The sequence below is a fragment of the Rattus norvegicus genome, chromosome 3 (genome assembly GCF_021556685.1).
Source record: "Rattus norvegicus strain SHRSP/BbbUtx chromosome 3, alternate assembly SHRSP_T2T, whole genome shotgun sequence".
In the NCBI taxonomy this organism is placed as follows: Eukaryota; Metazoa; Chordata; class Mammalia; order Rodentia; family Muridae; genus Rattus; species Rattus norvegicus.
This window is the reverse complement of record NC_141536.1, coordinates 103,709,567-103,733,080: the sequence shown is the minus strand read 5'-3', so window position 1 is coordinate 103,733,080 and position 23,514 is coordinate 103,709,567. Positions and strand designations below refer to the sequence as shown.

General features: G+C 46.3%; 1 protein-coding gene and 1 long non-coding RNA gene across 5 annotated transcripts in view; one reads left to right on the top strand and one right to left on the bottom strand.

Annotated features, from left to right (window-relative positions):
• Nucleotides 1–5,382: 5,382 nt before the first annotated feature.
• LOC147995640 (uncharacterized) lies at nt 5,383–9,567 on the bottom strand. The gene is made up of 4 exons (XR_015684971.1): nt 9,388–9,567; nt 6,923–7,005; nt 6,232–6,334; nt 5,383–6,078 (listed from the first exon to the last, which is right to left on the bottom strand). It is a non-coding gene; the product is annotated as an uncharacterized LOC147995640 (long non-coding RNA).
• Nucleotides 9,568–15,635: 6,068 nt separating this feature from the next.
• The window catches only part of Rasgrp1 (RAS guanyl releasing protein 1), a 61,534-nt gene continuing 53,655 nt past the window's right edge, over nt 15,636–23,514 (top strand). For 3 of the 4 annotated variants that reach the window (XR_015682182.1, XM_087650341.1, XM_087650342.1), the window contains exons 1-2: nt 15,636–15,833; nt 20,042–20,226. Coding sequence is in view for 1 of the 4 variants with exons in the window: in NM_019211.4 (NP_062084.2) it covers nt 15,799–15,833; nt 20,042–20,226 (220 nt within the window). In the remaining 3 variants the exon portion in view is untranslated. 4 annotated transcript variants of the gene reach the window in all.

Sequence of the window (23,514 nt, the reverse complement as noted above, 5' to 3'; positions counted from 1 at the left end):
GTGGCAATAAGAATGGCTTTTCCTTTAGCATATTCTCTGTCTTTACTAATGAACACACAGTAACTTTTATAATAAAACTGAAACATATGAAGGTCCTGGAAGGGAGATGGGCTGAAATCATACCTGTAGCTTAGGGAGGATAGGACTGAGTCAAAGGAGACTGGCATGCAGTCTGAAATACTACCATTACCATTTAGGGTCTTGCTATCTGGAGATTCTGAAGAACTGGTTAGAACAGCACTCAGAAACATCATCATTCTGAAAAAACAAACTGAGACAAAGAATTTAGACACACACACACATACACACACACAGACACACACACATATACACAATACAAACACACATACACACACATATACACACACACACACACACACACACACACACACATACACACACACACACACACACACTAAGAGGGTAATGTGTTGGGAGAGCTGTGGAAGAAAACTCAAACTCTTACCTGAAAGTGAAAGTGAGTCTCGGACACTGGAAACAGCAGGTCTTTTCGGATTTGAAGGAAGGAAGTTACAACAAAGTCAAGGTCAGTGGGCTGGCCTACCCTGAGGAAACCACATTGAAGGGATTTTACAGTCCCTGTGGCAAAGGCTGTGCAGTTACCTACCAGAACATTCCATCCAGGTCCTTCCTGGAAATAACCCTTTCTTGGGACTTTTTCTCACCCTTTTCCATCAAATAAAGACAACTGTCATAGACACTTCATTGTCTCATGGTCATGGAGTGGAAGGGGGGAGGCACATTTTAGAAACAGCTTCTCAAAAGAGTTAGGATGGAATTCTTAGTCTTCTGGTGGCTCTATTAAAAATAAATGAACTGAGAAGAATTTCAACAGTTTATTTTATTTAATTAAACTTTACTCGTACTATTTTAATATGTAGTCAATGTTTAAAATATATTGACATAACTATGGCTTATTTTTCATATTAAATATTCAGGAATTGATATACATTTTTACTACTTTTATATTTTATATTTATATCTATTATACTAGTCATATTTTATGTATTCAGCAGCTCCATAGTTTGTAGCAAGTAGACTAGACTACAGTTCTAACTAAAAATAATAATAATAAGACTGAATCTGTCATCTATTACTATAACAAAATACTTGAATTCAATTACTCTATAAAGAAAAGAGTTTATGTGTCCATGACCACATTGCTCTTTAGTCTATGTCTACCCTGACCTATTGCTCCCAAGCCCTTGTAGGTTCCTTGTGTTCCACACAGCTACAAATGTGGACCCCTTTGGATCCCTTAGCAGAGCCACAGAGAAAGTATAATTAGGAGGATCAGCTACTAACACCTAAAAATTAGCCGCGAAGATATAAAATGCCAATCATTAGAGAAAAAAAACTCAAGGATTTTCCTTATCCTCAGAGCACCAAAGATTAAAATGAGGGAAAGCAGAAGCATGATGTGTGTATTGAAAGGGTCAAGGCCCCCAGGAAACCCGGATCACAGCTGCGTCTGGACAGTAGTTGAATTGTATTGGATTTTGCTGCTGCTGCTGCTGCTGCTGCTGCTTCTGCTATTCAAGAAGCTTTTTTACCCACTAACCAAAAAGGTGCTATGCAAATGAGAACTAACTGTCCCAGAAACCCTGTGCTCTTCTTGGGTTCCAATTTTTCTTTTGCAAATGATTTCTCTGTGATGAGGTGATACTGGCCCCCTATTCCTCCTTCTGCTTTCTTATATCCCAAGGTTCTTCATCCTTTGCTATGATTATGAACCTTGTTTATTTCCTTAAGCTCTTTTGACACTAAAAAAAAATCTATCACAGCATGCACGTTTATCTATGCACATGCTCACCAACACATATAACACACACACATGCACACCTAAAGAGATACAAATACAGGGACATTGTCCCTAAATAACTAAAGTCCTCAGATGGCCTTCGAAAGATCATGAGCCACACGGTCACCCCAAGTCTCTTGACTTTGTGACATTTGATTAAATTTCTTGGTGAAAAGAAAGATAATGTATTTTTTAAAGTCTACAGGATGTCTTCAAGCAAGTGGAGTTTTGTAGTATTATTTTAACTTCCTAAGGCATGCACTAGATGAATAGTCTTTCAAAATGCTACTTGGTCCACGTTGCTAAGCTTACCTATAATTGGTTTTAAAATGAATCCTTTAAGCTGGTTTTCTTCTTACCACATCACTATTGGCTCCAGAAATCATGTGCTTAGGTTTAATAAAGCCTTGCTTCGTACCTCTGCAATTCCCCAAATGTCTGCACTTGCAGATGAATGTTGCCTGTACAGCTGAGGGCATGGAGCACAGTGGAAATTTAGTAGGGTGATGAGCAATGCTACTGACTGAGCCCAAGGTGTCAGAGATGAGAGACGAGGAGAGGTGAGAAAGAGAAGATTGAAGAGGAGGAGGAGAAGGAGGAGGGAGGAGAGGGAGGGGAAGGGAAGGGGAGGGGGAGGGGAGAAGAAGGGGGAGGGGAGGAGAAGGGGTGGGGGAAGAGAAAGAGGAGGATGAGGAAGAAGAGGAAGAGGAGGAGGGAGAGGAGGAAAAGGAGGAGGGAGAGGAGGAAGAGGAGTAGGCAGATGAGGACAAGGACAAAGAGGAGGAGAAAAACACAGAGGAGGAGGAGGAAAAGGAGGAGAAAGAAGAGGAGAAAGAGGAGGAAGAGAAACAATGAACCAACAACCTAGATATAAAATGTTTAGATAAAAGGTGAATAAACTATAGAGCTCAAATCCGATGGCCCCTGAACCCTGCCTAGGTGAGTCCTGGCTCTTTTATAACCAGTGTGGAGCTGTCCTAGCTGGACCATCTCCCAGGAATGGAAGAGGAAAGGCCATAGCTTGAGACCAGCTGCCCCCTCCACAAACTGGCCACAGTTCTGACCAGTGTTAGTACACATTACCATCCCAGCCAAACAAGATACAAAATTCAGAAGATTCCTCACATCTGTAGTCAAAGGTTGTTTTTTTTTTAAATGAATATTTCCAGTATATTTTTCCAAGCTCTCAATTAGAAATGATGTATTTAAGATCAACATTGAAACTTCCTTCCTGGGTCCGGTTGAGTACTTTCTTCCCTAACCAGAAAGCCACGCAGAAAACTGAACAGGAAGTGCCATGGAAATTGTGTCTAAGATGAGGGAAATTTCCACAAGCTATTTTTTTTTAATGATCTGATTTCCTGCCTCTTTTTAATGAGACAAAATAACTAACCACACAGGCAATGTGTAGAATGCGGATGGCATTGATTACGAAGGTTAGTCAGGCTCCTCGGATCCGGGCTAAAAACCAGGAAGTGAGATGGGTGAAGCAAGGCGGCACTTTCCAGCTGGTGACGTAATCTCTACAGGTAAAACGAGATACTCTCTTGGTCAGAAAGCAAAGCTGGATTTTAGGACATGATGCAAGACAGAACCTGTCACTGACTCATGCTACACTGCACTTATCTCTGAGCCTAGTGAAGGACTCTTGTGCGTAGTGAACAAGGACGAGAAGCCCTCTGTGGATCAAAGGATTACCCCATCGTGTACACCAATCTCGGAAGACGAGGGATTTCCCCCATCCTTAGACATGGAAGCCCGAAACTGCCCTGCTACAGTTAGTCTCCAGATGCAATGGTCCAGATACTGTGTTTCTAGAGAATGTTCATGACCACAAACACCACACTCCACCCCTTCTAAAAACCAGTGTTTGACCCATGGGATTCAGGAGGCTTGCAATGCCCCTGTTCCACTCAGGGTGGGATTTATTTCTTAAGGTCATCATGAGAATATGACCTTCCTGTGCTCTTTATATCCGAACTGATTGGGATCTAAGTTCCACCTTCTTAAGTATGGGGGCAGGTGGAGACAAGGGATGAAGGAAAGGGACAGGGTCGGGGATGATGACTGTTGTTAGTCTTTCCCCTGGTGCGGTTTCTTCCTAGAATATTTCTTTTCTCTGTAGCTAACTACAGCCATGTGATCTTATGCAATCCAAGATCAGAAGAGTGGCAGAAAACAAGAAAAGGGTTGCCTCCTCCCTTCCCAGACATGCTACATGCTCAAGAGCAAGTACTGGGCATCTTTAAATGGTCGGTGACCTGTCAATCAAAGCGCAATTCTTCCTGCCTTCCAGAGGCAGGTGTCTGTGCTTTCTCTGCAAATGAGCAACTTGGGTTCAGTGCAGAATGCACTTCAGAATCCCTGGACCTGAAAAGGCTTTTGTTTTAGATACCCTTTGACTTTCTCCCCACTCTAGTCCTGCTCATGTTAGCTGACAGATGCTTACTGTTCAAAGTGAGCTGACCTCTGACCTCTGCCAGAAACATCAGGACCTGATGTTCTCTAGCCACTCCTGACTCTCAGAAACCTGTCCGAGGTCTGAGACAGTCAGTCACCTCTCACTAAAGTTAACAATATTCAAAACACCAAGACTTGTCCATTTCAGGTGATCCAAACTACTCCTGCCTCCAAGACACCACAGCAAAAATGCAAGTCTTAGCTAAAGAAATAAGTTTTCACCAGAAGATGAAGTAATGTGAGACAGAGCTCATTTCCTGAGACCCTGAGCAAATGATAGAAAATAGCCACATCTGCTGCCCGAAGCCTTCTCTCGAGTGCCCTGTCGGTTTACAGTTATCCCAGGATGCTTTCTCACGTTGCACGTTTGCAGAGGATGTTGTTCAGAGAATGAGTTGGTGTGTGCTAGAGGTAGCTGGCTGACGTGCCAGGTATCCACACTAGACGGGAAGTGAAGGCGAGAAATGAGACAGACGTACCCTTAACGGGCAAATGATCATGAAGTCAATGGAAAGAAGTCTCTATGACCTTAGTCTCACGGAGGGACCTCGGAGGTGGCTGCAGGGCTCCCCTGTCCTGACTGTCAGATCAGAGTCAGAAGCTGCAAGCAGGATGTGCAGAGGAACAAGGAGGAGCACATGAGGCTTCAGCCATGTGGGAAAGAATGGTCTTGGCTGGAGACATATAGAGTCAAAGAAAAGAAAATTCTAACTGGTACTAACTTTTCACTGGGCCCACTCAGGCCAAGTATCTGAAATTGTGTTAGCACCTCAGACAAATATTCAAAACTGTTTAAAGTAGAGTTTGAGACCCAGACCATAATTCTAGTAACAGCTTGGTCATACGAATAAATTATGTACTTACGTATGCTCGTCCCGCCCCCATTTGTTTGTCAGGGGTGTGGAGGTAGGCGCGTGTGCATGTGTTAAAATCTTCTTACAAAACCAACTTAGAAAGTAAAACTTCTTGGGTTGTTACAGAAAAACCCAATATCCAAGGACTAACACTCACGTTACTTCATCTAAGAATTTCCCTTTTCCCACCCGAGTGGGTCAAAGCCTTCAAGAAAATAGCCATTGGGAAGAGATAGTAACAAAAATGCATTTCTAGCCCGATCTATTTTTTTAATGGAGAGAGAAAAGGAGAGACAAAAAAAGAGAGAGACAGAGACAAGTGCACAGTGCCTGCCCTGTGCTATGTAAAACTAGCATGACCCCGACCAGCACGCCACCAGCACACGGAGAGCATTTCTGCTTTCACTTTTCAAACAGCATGAAAGTGAAAACCTGTTGGCAAAGCCAGAAGAAGTCTGGGGTAACGATTCCTCCTAGGCCATTTTTAAAGATGCTTGGTTCTTGACACAGAGCAAGGAACTGAGTGTAAATGGGCCAAGAATCTACTCTCCGTGATGCTCAGGGCAGAAATCTGTAGCTTATGAGACAGGTCAGAGGTTAGCACCATTATCCATCTATTTATACCTGTTACATATCCCTTTTTCTCACAGTGTACTTTTTAATGACTAATGACTGACAAGCTCAAGTGCTTTGGATACAGAATCTAAGCTGTCACGAGCGGATGTCATAGCAAAGGGGTAGTTAGCTTTTTGTTCCAGATTTGCTTCCTAAAAGCTGTGTTCGTACAAATGACTCGACCCTTCTAAGCCCTAAGTTCCTCATCTACAAAACAGGGACCATGACAACTGAAAACCAACACAGTGTTTGGTGAGGATGAATGAGATCACAGGCGTGCCTTGCTCAGAACAGCTTCTGATGTGCACGAGTCGTTTCCTCAGGAGGCTGGAGCATCAGAAAACAGGGAGGTACAAAAATATTTTAAACAAATTATTAATGAGTGAATATTTTAAAATATTCTGCCCCATCCCAGCACCCAGACCAATGCGAATTAGCATGCAACCTGCCTTTGTGGTTGATTTGTTTGGTTGGTCTTACCTCCTACTGATTTTGCCTGATGGTGTAGCTGACTGTCCTCCGGAGTCTAGAGTTGTCATGTCCTCACTACGGGGCCTGTTGCTATAACATCTCCAAGTGTGACCTGGGACAAAGGGGGCAAGTGTATCACCCAGGACAAGCCCTTGGGAGTTGCTATGCCAGCAGGTAGTTATGGGGTGGGTATGGATGGCCCTTTGGGTCTCTTTAAATGACAGTCTAGTTTTAATGACATCTTGGGCCTCTAATTTGCTTGGGTTATGATGGGAGTTCTTCGTTTAAATGCTGAGTCTGCATTGTACCATCTACCCCAAGCTGGCCTCAAAGTCGCTATGCTCCTGCCTCAGCCTCTTTTGTGTTAGGGCTTTGTTTGTTTTTTTAAATACATTTTATTTTAATGAGTGGGTTTAGGTTTGAAGTAAAATCGTGTTGAACACCATCCTTTCTTCTCTGAACGTGCACAGTATGCCCCTCCAGACAGGCACATGTGTGACAACTGACGAACCTAGGTCATTATCACCCGGAGGCCATGGCTGATGTTAAAGTTCTGTAAATTTGAATGACTAGTCAGTATCTCGTACCCCCATGCATGTTACAGTGCCTCACAAAGAAGACTCATTGCCCTAAAAGTCTAAGCACAGCTTTACTGTAAAAAACAAAATGCAAGGCCTGTTTGTGAGCCCAGGCGTGTTACCGCAGCACTTGGGAGAAGACGGCAGAAAGGCGATGAGTTGACGATCTGTGTCTACTTCAAGGCCAGCCTTGGTTCATGAGACCCTGTCTCAAGAAAATAAAAACATAAAAATAAAAAGAGTGTGTATTTAAGCCCCCCTCCTACCCCTTATACCACTAACTATTTTCCTATTTCTCCTTCCTTGTGAGCCCAAGAGAACAGGAAAAGGCTCATCTCTCAATCCACTCATTAACTACCTCTTCCACGAAGGAGCAAGTCTAACTGCCAGGCACCATCGCCAAGCAGGTCTGAGGCTCAGGACCCACAGCAATCACAACATCCACAAAGTGTGTTTCAAGTTCACTACTTTTATTATCAGACAAAACACATATTAGGGTTGGATAGATGACTCCGTGAGTAAACCATTTGCTAAGCAGGAGGATCTGAGTTCAAATTCCCAGAACCGTTAGGAAGATGGGAGCATTGGTCTTCAGTCCCAACCCCTTTCTGGCAAGATGGGAGACAGAGACAGGTGAATCCCTGGAAGATCAGGGGCCAGCTAGCTCAGTTTACACAATAGTGAGCAACGACGAGGTCTCCCGTAAGGTGGAGAGGAAAGACTGACAGCCAAGGTTTCCCTCTGCCCTCAGACACACACAGAACACCTGTACTCGCACACGAGAGCACACACATTACACATGCATCTACACATGTCATGCACACATATGCACACACGTGCACACAGACACCTAAGCATATTTAATAAAGAATAAATAATAATAGGTACTCTGGGTTATATTCACCGTAATGCAGTTACAAAATGCGTTTTTGAATTTTTATGAAAGAAAAGCGAGGCTGCTGAGTGGAGAGGGGCTTCAGGCGGGGCATCTTGAGACACACAAATCAGTGACATTGTCCTCTACTTGGCCTCCACTCTTCCATTTTCTTCCTTTTGCCATTACCGGGCAAAACTCACAGCAGCATTGATTTATACAAGGGTTTTTTTTTTTTTAACAACCTCCGGCATCGATCATACAGAACTTGTTTATTTCATGTGCCTATCATAAGCCTTCCCCGGATTTTTCACACCCTCTCCCAGATACAAGCTAACAATGTCACAGCAACTAACAGCAAAGTGGGGTCACACCTGCATGGGCCAAATTAAGATCTGCCATGGGGTGACTGTCCCCCGGGAGCAGCTCTTGCGAATCCCACGCAGCAGCACTGATCACACCTCCCACAGCAGATGGCCGTGTTTTTCCCTGACTAACAAGCAGGATCAATGATGAACACTTCGCTGACACCTGGACAAGTGCTGGTCTCTATCCATCCCTGTAATGAAGTCTCCTCCAGCATTTTCTATCTAATTCAATACAGAAAATTTAAGGAAACAAGATAAACAAAAGGATGACAGTATTTCCTATATCATTGAATTTTGTGTGCGGATGAACGCTGAGAGGTTCTTTCCACCAAAATGTTCAGGCCAGTTGGCCAGTTTGCCAGTTAGCAAACTAGGTAGTTAGGCAAACTGATCTAGATCCATCCCTGCAGCAAACTGTACCTCACGTTCGGTGGTTTGTGCCCCTAAACAGTGCAGTTGTGATTTGCACAATCCAGCTTGCATTGGCTCTATTATTTATAAAACACGAATTGCGAGTGGAGAACACAGTTGCCTGCTTTGTGATAACTGCCCGCCTTAGTCTCACTTAGAGTTCGCTCTCTACTTCTAAAGACAGAGCACAAAAGAAGCAGACGTAGAAAACTGATCACTCAAACCCTCCGTGTATTTTCATGCAGATACTGTCTGTCCTTAAGAATGCCATCCTCTGTCCTCATGATGGAGAGAGATAATCAAACTGAATGAAAGAGAAAAAGAAAAAAAAAAAAACCTTAAGCCTGTACAGGATCCGTACACTGTGGCACAGGAACGGTGGAATCAGCTATTAGAATGTCAAGGTCGAAATCAAGTCATTTGTGGTTGCGTGAAGTTGATTCCTTTAGGGTTCGTTAAATAGGAAGAGGGAGAAGTGTGGAGCCACGATCCCCACCACCGAGGTAAAAGCTGGGTGAATCAGGCACACGTGTACCTGTATCCCCGGTGCTTTAGGGTGGACATTGGAGATTCTAGGAAGTCTTGGGCCAGGTAGCCTGGCCAAAAGAAAAACATAGGGGTCAGTGAGAGACTCTGGATGGAGGAAATAAGACAGAGAGTGATACAAGACACCTGGCATCCTCCTCTGACCACCACACGTGAGTACAACCACACATGAGGCACATGGGAAGACACACATGTGTATAGTACAAACACAGCAAACACACACACACACCGGGGGGGGGGGCAGAGACAGAAACAGAGAGACAGAGGGACAGAGACAGAGAGACAGAAAGACAGGGAGAGACTTCCCTTACAGAGCTTAAGGATACATCGTCCCAGTCTTGAGACACCTCCCCCCACATTAATTTGCCATGGTTTCTCTGCTACTTACATGCAAGTTGTCTACAGACTTCCGGGAGTTTTTCTTTCAATACTGTGTTTATCCCGGCACGTTTTTGAATACATATTGAGTTGAACAGTTTGGGGTTTTTTTGTTTTGTATTGCTTTGCTTTGCTTTGCTTTTACCCAGAGAATCACATCTGTTTTGGCTTCTCCTGGCCATTTGAATCTTTCTATAAGCCCTGCCCCCAGCTTTTATCCAGGTACCTTTACAGGTGATAAGTGATTGAACAGAATGAGTTCACTGAGGGATACAATAGGAGCTTTAAAAATAGTGTTTGTGTGACCAAACTGGTTTTAACTTTGGAATTGGTGTTGTTAGACTACGCTGTCAGCTCCTGGAAGGAGGCCCGGTATTGAATTTTAATCACTTCAGCCCTCCTTTTAGTCCTACTTGTCCCAGGCACCCAGTGGCAAACCTGAGGGTGTGTGCTAATTGGATCACAGCCAAAGGGGAGAGCAGGGGGAAGGAGAAGGAGCTGGGGCAGACTCTTGAGAGCCAGAACCTCCCCGCCCTGCCAAAGCAATGGAGAGGCAGACTGATACTCACCATTGGGTGAGGGGAGGGCGTGTCCCCCAGCATTGTGATTCTGCTCTGGCTCTCCCTAACTTCTGCATACCCCTTTTCTTTAGCACCCCCTCTATGTTCTCCTCTCCCCCCTGGTTCAGCACTCTGTTCATGTGACCCTTTGTAGCCCTAGCCTGGACCTTACGTCCTCTGAGAAACTGGCCCTTCCTCCATGGGTGTGAACATGGCTCCAGGGGTGTGAACACAGGCTGGCACATCCACCCTGGGCATAGAGGTGGCAGTCAGAGCATTAAGAGACCTGCGTCTGGGGCAAAGTTCAAGCTTCAGGCTCTGATTCTTTAAAACTTTTCTGAAGTAGGCATGGAGCCCATATTTAAGACTCTTGGAGCTGAGAGTCAAATTCAGTCTAACTCTAAAGTCAGACTTTTAGCCATGGAGTCCATCCTGTCATCCAAATATTGGTAAGAAAGAGTGAAACTGTCTGCTACCCTTGAACAAAGTAGACTTACCCAGTCAGTATCAAGAACACCCTCTCACCCATACCTGTACAGAGATGTGTGTGCCTGCTAAGTTCAGGTCCCAGCCCTTCTCTGTTCTCTCACCAGGAAGCTCTCATTCTCTCTCTCTCTCTCTCTCTCTCTCTCTCTCTCTCTCTCTCTCTCTCTCTGTCTCTCTCTCTCTCTCTCTGTCTCTCTCTCTCTGTCTCTCTTCCTCCCTCCCTCCCTCCCTCCACCTTCCCCCCTCTCTCTGTCTCTTGTCTCTCTCTCTGCCTCTCTCTGCCTCTCTGTCTCTCTCTCCCTCTCTCTCTCTCTCTCTCTCTCTCTCTCTCTCTCTCTCTCTCTCTCTCTCTCTCTTGTCTCCGTCTCTCCAGGAATAAACATCATGAGATCTTTTCTATTGTTTGGTATAGTATGGGATGGGATAGGATGGGATGGTATCATGCCATGTCATATTGTATCATACCACATCATATAAAATCATATCATAGGTTATTATTCTATTCCTTATATTGTAGTAGAGTTGATTACAGTATCATTATTTGTCTATTCTGCTAGCATCCTAAAAAGATGCAGAAATCAAATGTGATGCTATTTAGAGACACTGTTTCTCCCTGTGTGCTCTATGGGGTAAATAAATACAATTCTGCCAGGCACTGGTAAAGAAATTCACAGAATCAGATAGCAATCTTCAAAGCAGCTAAAAACAAGAATGTGTTTCCACATTTAGGATCTGTACTCAGAGTGGTCTAACATAACACAGTATAATTACCTTCATAAAATCACCTTTGGAGCGTTGGGGATAGATCAATTGGTAGGATGACTGTCTAGCTTGCCTGAGTCCTGGATAAACCAGCACTGCATATACCAGGTATTATCAGTAGATTCCTGAAATGCCAGCAATCTACAGATAGAGATACGAGGATCAGAAGTTCAAATTTCAGGGCCATCCTCAGCTACATAGCAAATCTGAGGCCAATTTGAGCTACATGAGATTTATTTAAATACAAACAAACAAAACAACTTCTGTGGAGAAGATCCCTCAGAGCAGTGGAGTGTGAGAAACCCTCCTCCAGACAGAGCCTCCCTGAGAGGCCTCCAATGTACACAAAGACAGAGTCCAATTCTAACCCCAGGTCTGAAAGACAGAAGCCAAGGATCGCCTCTCACATAGACATGCTCTCCTAGCCTTGGTCCAAGGTGAGCCACAACAGAGACTGTACCATATTTATAAGCCTATGGGTCCGCAGGTGACAATGAAAACAGAGTAAGACACTCTGGAGCATCCAACCCTAAATTCAATGTGGCTTTTGTTGTTGTTGTTGTTGTTGTTGTTGTTGTTGTTGTTGTTGTTTTAATTAAAGTCCTCCTTTCATGACTCAGGGATCTACGAAAGAAGTGGAAAGACTGTAAGAACCAGGGGCACTGATGACTTCTAAGAAGCAGTGTCTTCCAGGCACACACACACACACACACAGACACACACACACACACACACACACACACACACACACACAAGCTCATGCACAGATGAACTTATGGAGACTGTGACAGTGCACGTAAGACCTGTATAAGTTCAAGCCAGACAAAATCCACAGAGAAGAGGAAGTGCCTACACTTGGTGAGACCCATTCCTAACCAAGAAGCTATTTGCAATGATACCTCCTAGGAGAAGGAAAATCAGTTTTTGCCACTGGAATCCATTGGGCATATTAACCACATCCCAGGGCAGGTCCCATGCTCAGAAGTAGGTGGCCAACACAAAATCAACTTCATGATTTCTGTGTGGCTCATTCATCTTCTGTTTTGTCTTTTTAGTTTGTTTTCCTTTTTTTTTTAATAGAGAGAAAGGACATGAACTTAGGTGGGTGGGCTATACTAAGATCTAGAACCAGTTAGGGAAGGGGAACAAATAGGATTGAACCATATCATATGAAAAAAAATAAGAGGTCCATAAATAAAATAAAACCCCATGGGTCAGGGGCTGAAGCAAGGGCACGATGGTTAAGGGCACTTACTTTACTACTCTTGTGGATGACCTGAGTTTTATTCCCAGTGCCCACATAGTGGCTCACAACTACTCATAACTCCAGTTCCAAGGGATCCAACACCATCTTCTGACTTCTGAGGATATCAGGCATGCACATGATACATAGACATACATGCAAACAAACAAGCAAAACTATGGAACAACCAGCCACAATCACACAAATGATGAGGCCAAGCACCCTTGCCCCAGGGACAGTAACCATGCCATAATCTGTCCCCACTCCACCCTCTATCTATTCACTCTCCTCTGAAGCCCAGTGCCATATGGGCACTGGCTTTGTCTTACAGACACGGGAGCTCTTGACTAGGACACAGGACCATTTGAGGGGTTCATCTGGGACACTTCAATATGTCACCGTGAGAATAGAGGTGTCCTAGCACTGAAATGGCAATCTCTGGACAGGAAAGTTTTTACAGTCACAGCATAGTTATATATCCATTGACTTGCTGACTTGGTTACTGTCCATGTACTAGACATGTGAGCTCATGAACGCAAGGACCTTGCCTGTCTTGTTCTCTCCAAGACTCTCAGTAACAAGAGCAGCGTATGACACTAGGGAGGCATCAGGTAATTACATCTTTAAAGGGTGATTAAGTCTTAGGCAATGTCATGTAGATTCCCCAAGCATAGCCAGTCATCAGGTCAGGTCTGAAGGAGTGTGTATACCCTGTACCCATGTCTGCCCTCTAGGGTGACCTGGTATTCTAGATAGGCTGGGTATAACTCCACCTCTGTGTGGTTACCAAGCAAGATGGGAGGCAGAAACAAGCACACAAGCAAAGGGCACAACAAAAAGCAGTCACCAGGAGTGATGAAAGTATAATGTAAGAGTCAGGTACCCAGGCTATGGCTGGAGGCCACCCAGACAGGAGGGTCCAGCCATGGGATTACACAATGTTATGGTGTCTAACTCTCATTTTCTAGGTAATGGGAGATTCCTAAAGTTTGGGAGCAGAGAAAGAACACAGTAATGCAACCATGCCATGATGTGGGGGGAAAAAAATCAGAGATAAAAGATCTCAAAATTAGAAAGGCCAATCTCTCACATATGTCCAGGTGAGGGATGGTGGGAACACACACCAGTTTTTGGAGACAGAAAGGAAGTGACAATAAAAGACAGTAACAGAGGGAAATGTGACTCTATTAGATGCCAAGTGTAAATAATCGTCAAAACCCTGTGGGTCTTGTTGAAGCCATGAAAGAAAAATTAAGCATGGATCACATTGAGAAGCCAATGAAAGTAAAAACATTTCCTCCGGAAAAAACTTATCCAAAAATGTGGCTGCGAAGGAGTCACACACCATGTCCCGCATCTGAGTAAAAGTCTGTGGACCTTCACCAAGGACCTGATTGAGACAAGGAAGAAAGATTGAATGGATCCTGACTGCCACAGAGACATGGGCTATGCCCAGTCAGAAAGGTGGAAGCAGCCGGGAAAGGGACAAGATGAAGTATGAAGAAGGAGACATTTGCTATCCAAGTGGAGGTGCTTCGTATGCACAGGAGACTGTGCACAGGACAGGAGATAAAGAGGGAAACGGAGCTGACCTGATTTTTTAGGAGTTTAGGGAAGGCGGGTTGCTGAGGTAGGAGTAGATGAAGCTCATTGGGGGCGCGGGGGGTCTCAGGTGAGTTCTCTCTTGACCTATCACACGTATTCCATCATTCTGAGAAAAGTCGGGGGGAGGGGGACAGAGGTGGGGACTCTCACTTAGCCAGGACTGCTCTCAGTGACACACACCATCACGCACACTGTCTCCATCTGCACATTTGCCTGTATGTGTTCTGCCTCATCCTGCATGACCCGGATGTGCTATCACTAATGCCCAGGAGCATCCTCAGGAGAAACTTCCTCCCGGGCTCTGCGGCAAGAATTGCAGATCTTTTAAACATTTTTTTTCTTTTTTCTTTTCTTTTTCTTGTGGGGAGGGGTGGTCTTTCACATGTAAGGAAATGAATTTTGAAGTAGACTTTCCTCTTGGACTTGACTGAGCCCCTCGAAGCAAATGTATATCAGATTCTGTTTTCCAAATGTGTAAGTGCACCCTGGTCCATAATTTTAGAATACTGTTCACTTCTGGCCCCATTTTTATCAGCCTTGTTTTGTTGCTGTTGTTTCTCATACTTATTTTTGTAGGTTGCGAATTCTTGTAAGTGATCCTGAATTCTTTTCTAGGACGGCATTGCACATAAACGTGAGGAAATACACGAGACACAGCAGAAGGAGGTCTTAAAGTCCAGGACGTTGTGACTGGGAAGATCACGGGATGTGACAGCAATAACAAGGGTGTTATTAGGCCAGTCCAGCAGGGACTTAGAGGCGCCTGGCAGATCTCAGTCTGGGCCACCTCTCTTCTGGCTGTGAGAGAGAGCCGGTGTTCTCTAAATCTTAAGCAGCGGCCTCTTTGCATTTGGAGGGGTGGCTTAACGAGCTAACGAGGTAACATGTAGGAAACAGCATTAGCTGGACGGGCATTAGCTGCTGTTATTACCATGCCCATACATCAGACAAGTAGCAGGTAGGTCTCCCCTCTTGACTGGGTCTGCTGGCCCGCTGACATTGCGAGAAAGCCCCTCCCCCAGCCTTCCACTCCCACTTGGTTCCCCTGGCCTACCACACCCACAGACTCCAAGAGCTCTCTCTAGCCTGACATGGATCACACTCCCAGCTCGCCTCCTCCAGGGTGCAGTGCACACAGCTAGGTCCTCTCTTTTTAAATGTGTCAAAGAGAACTAAGTCCACAGTAGTTTAGGGGGTTTCTGCCTTCCTTTCCCAGACCCGACTGTGCACCCCCACTGGTAGATGCAAGATAGTCCTGCGGTCCGGGGAAAGGGTCTCAGTAGAGCCCCCAGGGGACCCGTGGCCTTGGGTGGAGGCAACTCTACTGCAAGGCTCTAGTTGGGTCAATTTCGGGGCAACTCACGCTGCACCCCCGGACCTAACTCTTGGACAGGGAGAGATGAATGACAGGAGTGGATGAAGGGAGAAGCGAGGGCGGCGTAAGCCCTTGGGGCGCTACCGAGTAATGGGGTCAGGATTCGAAGAAGAGCTGAGGGTGCTCCACGTTTCCTCCAGTCTGATGATAACATCAGCGCCTGTCAGGTGGTTGGTGCGAGAGAGTGTGCGCGCGCGGGGGAGCGAGCGTAGGGAGCGCGCTCGCACAAAGTTTGTGCCTGCGGGTGCGCCTGGGTCGGCTCGCCGGGCTCCGAGAGTGGCCGGCTCCGGGCTGCGAGGGCCGGCGGCGGCCGAGGGATGCGCCGCTCCCGGCCGAGCCGATCCCACCGCTCCAGGTGAGACGGCTCCAGGGGCGCAGAGAGCCGCGGCCATGGGAACCCTGGGCAAGGCGAGAGAGGCTCCGCGGTGAGTAGCTACCGCTCCTCGGAGAGCGCTGCACCTCTACTGGGGAAGGATGGCTGAGCGGTGTCCCCTGCAGTCCTCTCCAGTGGGCGAGAGGAGAGATTAGACGACCAGGGCGCCTCTCTTGGAAGAGAGTTGTTTACAGGGGTAGGCCACGATCGGGGACCCGGGAGCTGGGTCAAGACTGACGTCGGGGGAGAATGGGCTTGAGACAGACAACCTCAGAGTCCAGCACACCAGGCCGAGAGGACAGTACCGAGTCTGCTGGGGTGGCGAGGCCACAAGTCACCCGGATAGATCTGGAGTGGTCTGGGCCCAACGAAACCTTTTACCTACCCAGCGCCCCCAAACAGTAGACCTCCTTGGGTGATCTTTGTCAGGGCACCCCCTCCCCCGCCAGGAACTCCCACTCGCACTCTTTCCGCGCCCCCGGCACCTGCTGCGGGCGCGGGTCTAGGGCAGCGCCACCTTGTGGGCTCTCCAGGCCTTACAAGAGCGACCCACAGCAATGGCTGCAAGCTTGGCTGCAATGGCAGTGCTTGGCTGCACTTTGAGAAAAAGTTTCCAAATCAGTGGTCTCCGACTGTACACTCCCCACCCCCACCCTCACCCCACCCCCGTACTCTAGAGAAATGTTTGGGAGAATCTTGGGATGACGGAAGGTATGAACAGTCCAGCTCTTGGGCAGCAATAAGGGGCCTGGGGTGGGGGGTGGGGTTGGGGGCAGGGGGGTGTCAAGAAATTCAGCGTTTGTCCTCAAAACACCAGAACCCAGCAATGCCTGGACGCCACTTCGCCTTGGTTAGGCGAAGTATGTTGTGTCTTCCACAACGCCATTCTCGTGGACTCAGATATGACCTCACCATGCCTGTCCTGCGTAACTTTGCCCATTACAACTCCTTACTGGGCTATATCATCCTCTGGGTATTCGCTACCTTACTTTGTGCTGCACTGCCTTGGGTCTGTCCATTGAATTAAATGTGTATTGTTGGCGGCACGGGGCAGGACGGGAAGGTACACTCAAGCAGAAATAGCCCTGTGATTGTAAGCAACTATGAGATGTCCTACTCTCCTGTTTCTTCCTCTGCCCTGAGGATACCTGTGCAGACTCTGTCCCCCCCAAACCAGTTCAGACTTCTCTCAGCAGGCTCTGCAGAAGCTAACCACAGTAGGGCCGAGAAAACAAATTGAAGTTAGTTGATTTCTTTCAAAATTTTGTTGTCGTTTGCTTTAATTCACAAGTTTAACTGGAAGCTGCCCTTTAAAAATAGGACTTTGTAGAATTAGAGGTTGCTCATTCTTCAGATGGCTAAAACACTCTCAAAACTTCCTATGGTAAAGCAATGTATAAATCCTTATCTACAACTATCCCACGAAGAGGTGGAGGGAGGGGAGAGGGCGGAGGACATGGGGCAGGGATCTAACTTAGTGAGGAGTGCTTGCCTGGCATGCGACAACCCTGGCTTTGGTCCCATGGGAGAAAAAATTAAGATACGTCTTTTAATTGCTTCGGTTGCATCCTGGTGACGTGGTAGGATTGTTCATTTTCAACCAGGTGTGGTGGAGTATGTTTACAATCCCAGCACCCAAAAGGCTGGTAGTTTCAGGCCACTCTGGGCTACCTAGTAAGACCCCTGTCTCAAAAAACAAACAGACACAAAACAACCAGAAAAGGTTCTTTTAAGAAAGAAAAGAAGGGAACATGGTCTGAGAGTTTTTCCAGGACAAGCAGTCAAGAGACTGGACAGAACTTACAACCCACGGAGTGGCATTGGCTTTTAACACTTTACCTCCCTAGCTCCTCGTGCTCCTCACTGGGCTAGGCTTAGATAGTTGTCTTTTGTCAAGTACCCAGCCAGGACTGGCACTGCTTAGCTTCCGAGATTGCCGAGATCGGGCATGTTCAGGGTGGTATGGCTGTAGACCTGTCTTTTTTTCTAGGTAGGGGAGGGAGCCAAGCTCGGAAGTGCGGCATGGTGCTAAGGAAGCTGGCTGCTAGCCTGCTGTGTACCTGCAGCCAAATAGACACTGCTGCATAGCTGTACATGTTTGCAAAAGGACTGTGGAGAGACAAGCCAGCCCTGGCGTCCTAAAGACCATTCCAGGGACCTGCTGAACGAGTGAGAGATGCCACCTCTACCTCACCAGCCATCTTTCTGAAGCACCTGATGTTTGTTATACATTGAATAAGCCCTTTCAGTCTCTTGACAATCTACTCATCAATTTCAGTGTGGTGATAAGCACAGTTTCATGTTTTTAAAAAAAGAAAAAGAAAAAGAAAAAAAAGGCCTACTAGATGAATAAAAGCAAGAGGGGCCCCAGGTGCCAGTCCCTGAGAGAGCCATGTGAACAGCCTCAGTGTGTATAGGACTCAGTTTCCATATCACAGGGTAGCATCCAGGCTGTGGCTCCATTCGCAGTGCTAATCCTTGCAGTGACTTTGGCACATGCAAGCACACTTCATTTAGGCTGTTGCTGCTGTTCCGTTCAGACCGGTGCTGCTGCAGGTTCTCGTTTTACTCAGGCACTGATCTGACTCTCTCAGGGCCTGGATAGAAATCAGTGGTGGTCAAGAGTCTGATGGATCCTTCAGGAGTCAGTGGCCTGGGTCAGCAGGTTCCCAGTCATCAGGGTGACTGGGGTTTATTGGTCCCAGTTTGTAACTGAGTCCCATGTACACCACGACCTGATTCTCTGAAGTTGGAGCAGAACTGAAAGGGCCAGGGTGACCCTTGGAGTCTGGCTGGGTGGTATGGCCCCTGTTCAGGGTACCGCCTATGTGCGGGCTGGTTTCCCCAACCCAGGTGTGCCTGGGGGCGGGGGTGGGGGCGGGGGTAGGGGTGGGGGTGGGGATGGTTTGTTTGTTTGCTTGCTTGCTTTAACTAAGGATTTGGTTGGCCTTTTCTGAGTGAGTTTTTACCTTGTCGAAGAAGCTTTTCCACACAGACCCTAGAAATGCCTTTGCCTTCCACTTTACCCTCAGCATGCTACAGACATTTGCCTACAAGTTATATGGTTGCCCTCGTTGTCTTGGTCAGATTCTCCTACTTGAGATTGTGTCTTAAGGAACTATGATGTGGCTTTATACAAGAATAACAAATATGCAATGGACACGTGTAACTTACAGAGAAAGTTACAAGAGCCATCTCACCATGGTCTCCCCTGGCCTACTGTGATATCTTACTCAGGGACTAAGTGTGTGGCTAACCAATGCAGGTTTGTGCTATGTTTCTGGAGTGTTTCCCCTTTCTCTTTGACAGTAAACTATCAATTAGCCAAGGGTGCAAAAGGAAGAGGAGAACTAAATTCATGCCATAAGAACTATCAGCAAAAATGCCTGTCATGTTTAAACCTTCAAAGATTATAGATGTGGGTCTCAGTGTGTTTTTAATAGAGAGGAAAATAGAACATACTGCATGAGACCCTTTGCAGGGTGACCTGCGTCAACCAGATCATGCCCAGTAAAGCTCAGGACGGGCAGATGAAGCTCTACCAGACTCCTAAGCCATTTCCAGATCCACATCGCTATTTTACATTCAGCTCCAGAGCAGACAGCTCAGCTCAGAGCCAATCCCTCCCCGTTTTCTCTTCGTTAAGGACCAATGTAAAGACTTTATGGGATACTGTTTTCTGGTCTAAATGATTCATAGTGGTTCCTTGTGTTATCAAAAGTGAAACCATTTATTACCTAGATTTGTAAGAAATGCAGAGATGGCTGAAACATCTAAATGCCACCCCTACTCTCGTCTTCAAGGTTCTTAAAGCTAGTTTGGGGGTCCTCCTGTCCTTCTGTATCTTAGGCATTGCTTAAATGAATGAAACTAGCCAAAAAGGATGCTAACTGAACCAGTCCTTCAGACCCCAGGTCGGTAGCCTAGCAACTAGAAGCTAAGGGCCACCAAGGTATCTTCTTCTCTCTGCATCTCCCCTTCTGGAAGAGGGACGGCAGCATAGAGCAGCCCTTACACCAATGGGGAGAAGGCTATTGCTACCCTGGAATCTCACCTTGTCATTTGCTGAGGAGATGTCTCTTTAACAGCCAACCAGTCCGTTCAGTGCTTTTGCCAAGTGGGAGGGGTATGCCTTCCAGCAGCCCAGCTTCAGGGACTCACTGTCCTATCTCTTCTTCTCTCTGTCCTCAGAGCCTGGAGCTGCCAGCGAGACCCCCAGCTGCTCTGTCTATCCTCACTTGAGCCTCTCTTTCCCCCCAGGAAACCTTGCCATGGCTCCAGAGCTGGCCCCAAAGGAAGACTAGAGGCCAAATCAACCAACAGTCCTCTCCCTGCCCAGCCCAGCTTGGCCCAGATCACCCAGTTCCGAATGATGGTGTCCCTGGGACATCTGGCCAAAGGAGCCAGCCTGGATGATCTTATTGACAGCTGCATTCAATCTTTCGGTGAGTCGGGCAACTGCCTACCTATATAGAGATTTCTGGGTTATTTTGTTCTTTGCCTTAAAAAAGTATCTTATACAAGAGCAACCTAGATTGTATTTTGGCTTTAAAAACGGCTTCTGAGCTCCTGAAATGTTGGAGACAGTCTGTAGCACTTGCGGCACATGACGATGTGGGTGGAATAGGTCGTGATGAGAAGTACAATCTGAAGTGAGAACTTAGTGAGTGGAGTGGCATTTTCCTTGCATGGTAGTTTGTCTCATGGTGGGGAAAAAAATCATGAAACGATATTGGGCTGTGATAATTTTCTGTCCTCCAGTTCTTGGAGTAGAAAGATAAGTCTGTCTCACACCACCCAATAAAATTTGAAAACTTTTAGGTCATTTGGACAGATGGGGTCTTGACAGTTTCCCCTTACAGTCTGGACCTGTGCTTGTGTCTGTGACTAGAAGATGATGAGTTCATGTGTTACAGGTCGAGGTGGGAGGAGCGCAGCGTGTGGGCACATAGGCTGGCAGTCTATGGTCCCGGGGCTGCCCTCTGTACTGCCAACAAGCAATGCCCTGAAAAGATTTTTTTTTTAAATTTCAGCATTTTCTTTTGATGGTTGTTTATGAAATGGGTACTTGAAAGCACTAAATATTGGGTTTGCTTCGTATAGGGCAGAATTAAAAGTGACAGATTTCAGTGAAACCTATTGATTTGGAGATTTTCAGCATCCCCAGTGTCCCCCCTTTCTGTGTGCCTGCATCTCCCTCTGGGAAGGAGATGAGTTTGTGGGACAATGCTCTGAAGCATCAGCCCACCCCAGCCTGGTCCTCCTGGAGAGCAGAGGGGAGGCGTGCTTGGCTCAGAAGTGAGGACCGTTGGTGTTTAGGTCCAAACAAGGACCAGGAAAGGCTTGGCATTTTGGGGAGATTTCTTTTTGTGCAACTGCCTCAATTTTGGTGCTTCTTAAACATTCTTGCACATGTAGTCGTGTGGAGGGTTTTTTTTTTTTTTTTTTTTTTTAGTAATGCAGATGGCTAGGTCCCACCCCCAGAGTTTCTGCTTGAGTAGGTCTGGCCAGGGTGGGGTCCAACAATTTGCATTTCTAACAAGGTCCCAGGTGAGGCTGTGGCAGCTGCTCCCAGAACTCCACTTTAAGAATCACAACTTTTAAGTACTGTTGGCTGTAGACTTCTTGACACTGGAAGAGAGAGGATTGGGTGTGTGACTTAGGAGCAGTGCTTACCTGACAGACAAGGGCTTGAGTGCAGGCTCCATCCCTGAAAAAGAAAAAGCTACTCATTCTGTTCCCCGATTGAACAGAAACAGTCTTTACCTGAAAGACTAGTTCAAGATGAATTTTCTCCTGCTAAGCTAGGTCTTCAGCTTCAGGTTGAATAACTTTGTGTTTCAAAATCATTGTAGACAATTTATACATTCTAGGAGACAGTTAAAGGCTGGTGGAGAGCAGTGGCCACATAGTAGCAGTTAGTGTTGTGAGATGAGCTACAACTGTCCCTCTCCTTGGCTGCTAATTGTGTTCTGTAGACCTGCAGAGAGCATAGTGTAACGACTGCATGAAGAAGGGCCTTTACTCTCTGTTTCACTGCTGAGAACGCTGGGGCCGTAACTGTGTTTACCGTGTGATCTTTCTTGTTTTTCTATCATCCAACTACCTGATGAGTTCAAGCCTGTTTTCTTACCCTTCAAATAACTGTGGCTTCAACCTCAAAAGTTCATGGCCAATTCTGGAGTCCTTTCCAAAAATAACCAACCATAGCACACTCTCCCTATCAGCCCTACAAAGGCAATGGTGCACTGTTTTCTGAGATGTGTTAAAGCGAAGAGCAGTACCTTAAAATGCAGTCGTTGAGTAAGTCCTACGGAGGCTAAAATCCCTTAGGCCGTTACAAGAAGCATTCATTAAGTCTGTGATTATGCCTGACCCTACACTGGGTGGCACCCAAGAAAAGTCACAGTGACCAAGTGGCTGTTTCATTAGCACTTACAGTACCTGTGAAATACCCTGTTCAGGAAAACACACACACACACACACACACACACACACACACACACACTCACATTCACATGATAACAATGAAGGTGTGGTGTTCAGGAGCAAGTTCCTTGTATAAGGTAGGGTTTAGGGTTTGAATCCAGGCACTTCCTGATAAGGACCAACCATTACGTCACAGCCTCTGGGGCTGTAGACAAAATCCCAGGCTTTCTGTAGTGTATGTTACAGAATTTCCCATCACAGAATTTACACAAGACAGCCAAAACCAGGGGAGAATTAGAGGGATGCCTTTGTGAGTGGGCCTCCTCTTCTTATCAGTTGACCTAGCTCTTGTGGGAGGAGCTTCACGCTGACCCATGAAAAGCCGGTTTAAAGATAGAGACAACTTTGACTCATTCCTTTCTTTACTTTTCCTACCTTCTCGCGTCACCTTTGTGAAGATGCCTAGGATGTATTTTAAGGAGGCTGTGTGCACGGCTCCTGAAGCCCCCAAACACAGAGGCCATTGTCATACACATTTTTGCTAGTTAGAACAAAATCAAGTGTAAATTTTAGTTCATGCTACAACAGTCCGAGTGCTTGACAGCCTGAGGTGGTAACTCCTGCTAGGCAGAGTAAACAGACAATTGCTGTGGCCACAGAGAGTCTGATAGGATAGGGAAGACGACTGACCTGAAGAGAGAAATGGTAGGTAGATTTTTCTGGAAACTAGGGTTTTATTCATGTCTCAGGTGCACCTAAGGAATGATGTTATTACTGTTTAAAGCCTCAGTGGCATGGAGATGTGTATACTGAAAGCTGCCTCATCAGTTGTCCATCCCATCCTGCAATTGTTTTCACAGAAGGCTGGGATACTCGAGGCCTTTAAGGATAGATAATGCACACAAAGGTACCGTGGAAGGCACCGAGCAAAACTCTTGGTATCAGAAGGTTACAGATCTGTGCTTAGACACACCAAACCTCCATTCCATTGCTTTACCCCTTGCCAGCCCACTCCCACCTTCTGTTTTAATCGGAGGGCATGCTCCTGATCCTGAGGGTGGCTGCTTGTCACCCGTTGCAAGCATGGTGAAGGAGATCATCACAGCAGGTGAGACGTACCATCTGTTACAGATGAAAGGCCTCTGAGAGCACTTAGGCTCTTCCTTTCTTTCTCACTTTGCAAGACGGCTAACAGCATTGGGGCCAAGGGGAAAAATCAAATACCCCAATTTACAAAATCCTTTCATGTCTCCTTTCCGTGCAAGAGCACTCTGATAGCATCAGGGAACAGTTGCACACATGCC